The sequence below is a fragment of the Dipteris shenzhenensis genome, chromosome 22 (assembly GCF_047967505.1).
Source record: "Dipteris shenzhenensis isolate YYH24624 ecotype China chromosome 22, Dip_SZ_1.0, whole genome shotgun sequence".
Taxonomy (NCBI): Eukaryota; Viridiplantae; Streptophyta; class Polypodiopsida; order Gleicheniales; family Dipteridaceae; genus Dipteris; species Dipteris shenzhenensis.
In genome coordinates this window covers 3,825,181-3,827,771 of record NC_141617.1, presented here as the reverse complement: position 1 = coordinate 3,827,771, position 2,591 = coordinate 3,825,181, and the positions used below count along the sequence as shown (strand labels likewise).

Below are 2,591 nucleotides of genomic sequence, written 5' to 3'. Positions count from 1 at the left end.
CTTCTCTGTGCCAGCAATATGGGCGAGAATGTGCAGCATCTTTCTCCCCGGGATCATATCATCATCCAGGAGATACACATAGTCTGCACCATCTGCTTGTAAAGCTATCTGAAATCTCCCGTAATACTTAAAATCATGTCCATAACTGACAAAACTGATGCGGGAATCGTTGTAGCTCGCCAGGATCTGCCAGAACATGTCTTCGTTTGGGCTTGCAAATGCAAGAACCCAGATCTTGTGGAACAGCCATGTCTGCTTCAACAATGCATCCAATTGAGCACATTGGTCTTGTTTCTCCTGGTGTGCCTTTGGATTGTTGGCTACATGCACAAGGCATCGTAAGAATCGTTGGATTAGGGATGGACAGAGTGTTTAAGAGATTGGAAAGCACTGTTGTATCTTGCCGAAACCAAGCTGTTAGTTTGTTTGCGTGGAGTAGTGGTGGCATGAGCTAATGATTATCTTCTCTAGTCTCCTTCTAGATGTGAGAGCAATTGTTGCAGCAATGGGAATTCTCATTCAGACCACGTCTCTTGTTTATATATTTGGAATTCTACTTCATTGCATAGCCATTATTGGTTCAAGAATTCTGATTGTTTGATAGAGTTTTAGCTCCAACGGAAAGACAAGCGTTAATGACTTTATGACAAGTATTTTGTGCGAAAAAAGGAGACTCAAGAAAAGCTTGCCAAACAACAACACAATCCACATACATGCATCTTAAGAGCAGTCCACAAAGATTTGCAAAAACTACTTGAGGCCGACCATCCTAGTATACAAATCATTGATCCAGTTAAATTTGTTGAAATGTTGCTTTTCCATGCTTAGAGATCCGCAAACCCAATCTATGCTTTCAAAGTTCGAATTAAGAATCTTTGCCCTTGATGTGTGGTGCTGAGTGCATAGTAGATATCACACAACATCTAAATCTTTCATGGAGTTATTGCAAGAGACAGAACAGGTTGGAAAATTGATTATCGTTGCCATTTTATATTATATCAGTTGAGTTTAATATGGATATCTAATTAGTATTTTTTAATGATTTAGGTTGAGGATTTGAATCAAACTTGCGTTCATGAGACTTCGCTAAATCCTGAGGATATGTCAATTGCAAGAAAGAGCAAGCGCACACCAAAGGTATACATTATACCTCTTTATAACGGGTTTAATGTTAATTCTTATGCATCATTTTTTTTTCGTTTGTCTCACATGGGAATCTAGAACTTAATATTTATTCTTCTTTAAAGTGGAGTGAGAAGATGAAAAAAAACATGCAAAAAATGAAGGCAAGTAAAGCTGCTAAAAAGCAACAAAGACTGAAGGTATTTATTATTTTAGTTTTTCTACTTTAAATCATATATCTTACATGTAAAATCATGCATACATATTTGGTAGTTGGTTTCCATTTTACATTATATAAAAGATTACTCTTTACTACTTGTTTTCCTTTCATAGGAGCTTAATGCCATCCATGTCGAGAAGGACCTCGATTTTTGTGTTGATATGTCTTCTCAAGTAAGCTCTTTTTTTAAATATGATGCATTCTTCTTTTTATAAATTAGTAAACAAGGATTATAATATATTTTTATTGCTTCTTTCAGGTTGATGAATTTTGTGAAGAGGATCAAGAGACAATTCTCTTGAAGTTTTTAGAGATACATACTATTAATGAAATGTATGCGTCTCTAAAGACTAACTACAACATTATCAAAAGAGACCCTACTTTCCATGGACACAAAACTGAGCATAGCTTGCCTGCAATGAGGAAAGCTATAGTGGATTGGCTAGTTTTAGAAAAAAAAGTTATTGTAAAGAAGCATGAAGACCACATTTTGAGTCTTGATGATGTACATGTATCGGAATGACATGTGTGCATTTAGAACAATTGGATGAACTCTATTTTTGGATGAACAATTGGATGCATTTTGAACAATTGGATGAATAATTCAGTCTTAATGATGTACATGTATCGGAATGATACATGTGCATTTTGAACAATTGGATGAACTCTATTTTTGTTTCTTGATGTCCAATAAGTATGCAAGTATTCATGTTGTTTAATATTTTTATAAAGTTTCTTAGTAACTAGTTGTTTCTTTCTTTCTTTGAAGATGAGTTTGCATTCTACATCTTGATCATGCAGTTATCTTTAATTCATTCTAAATGTCACTTTACATTTTTTAATACGATGTGACAAAACATGTGTGCCTCAGGATCTATGGAGCACTCTAAGGTGGATGGAACCTATGTGGAGACATGATGAAGAGAGTGCTCATGACATGTATCTCAAGTCAATTAGGTTCCAAGATAGATTAGCTTGGACTCATAAAGAGAATCTTGAGATAGTGCAAAGTGCTTGATTGATATTACTTCAAATGAACCTCCCTTTTATAGGTGAGGGTACTTACATCCATTTGCTTGCTCACATGTGGGATATCTCCTCCATGCCATGTGGTAGCTTATCCTTTGCTCATACCTTTGCTCTACATGTGCTCATGGCACCACAACTCTCAACACCTCCCCTTAGTGCCATAATCCTTTGGCTACTGCAAGGTGGTCAGATGTGAGTTACATTCCAACACCTCCCCTTA

At 36.2% G+C, this 2,591-nt stretch overlaps 1 protein-coding gene across 1 annotated transcript; it reads left to right on the top strand.

Moving 5' to 3' along the window:
- Positions 1–248: 248 nt before the first annotated feature.
- LOC147887628 (uncharacterized) lies at positions 249–1,938 on the top strand. The gene is made up of 5 exons (XM_087393075.1): positions 249–416; positions 1,048–1,137; positions 1,248–1,322; positions 1,456–1,515; positions 1,602–1,938. The coding sequence occupies exons 1-5, from the start codon at positions 249–251 to the stop codon at positions 1,863–1,865; spliced, it is 657 nt and encodes a 218-aa protein (XP_087249201.1). The 3' UTR covers positions 1,866–1,938.
- The last annotated feature ends 653 nt before the right edge of the window (positions 1,939–2,591 follow it).

Coding starts and splice junctions, on each gene's coding strand:
- LOC147887628 (XM_087393075.1), top strand. CDS start 249: ATGTCTGCTTCAACAATGCATCCAATTGAGCACATTGGTCTTGTTTCT. Junction 1,138..1,247: donor AGAGCAAGCGCACACCAAAG/GTATACATTATA, acceptor TCTTCTTTAAAG/TGGAGTGAGAAGATGAAAAA. Junction 1,516..1,601: donor GTGTTGATATGTCTTCTCAA/GTAAGCTCTTTT, acceptor TGCTTCTTTCAG/GTTGATGAATTTTGTGAAGA.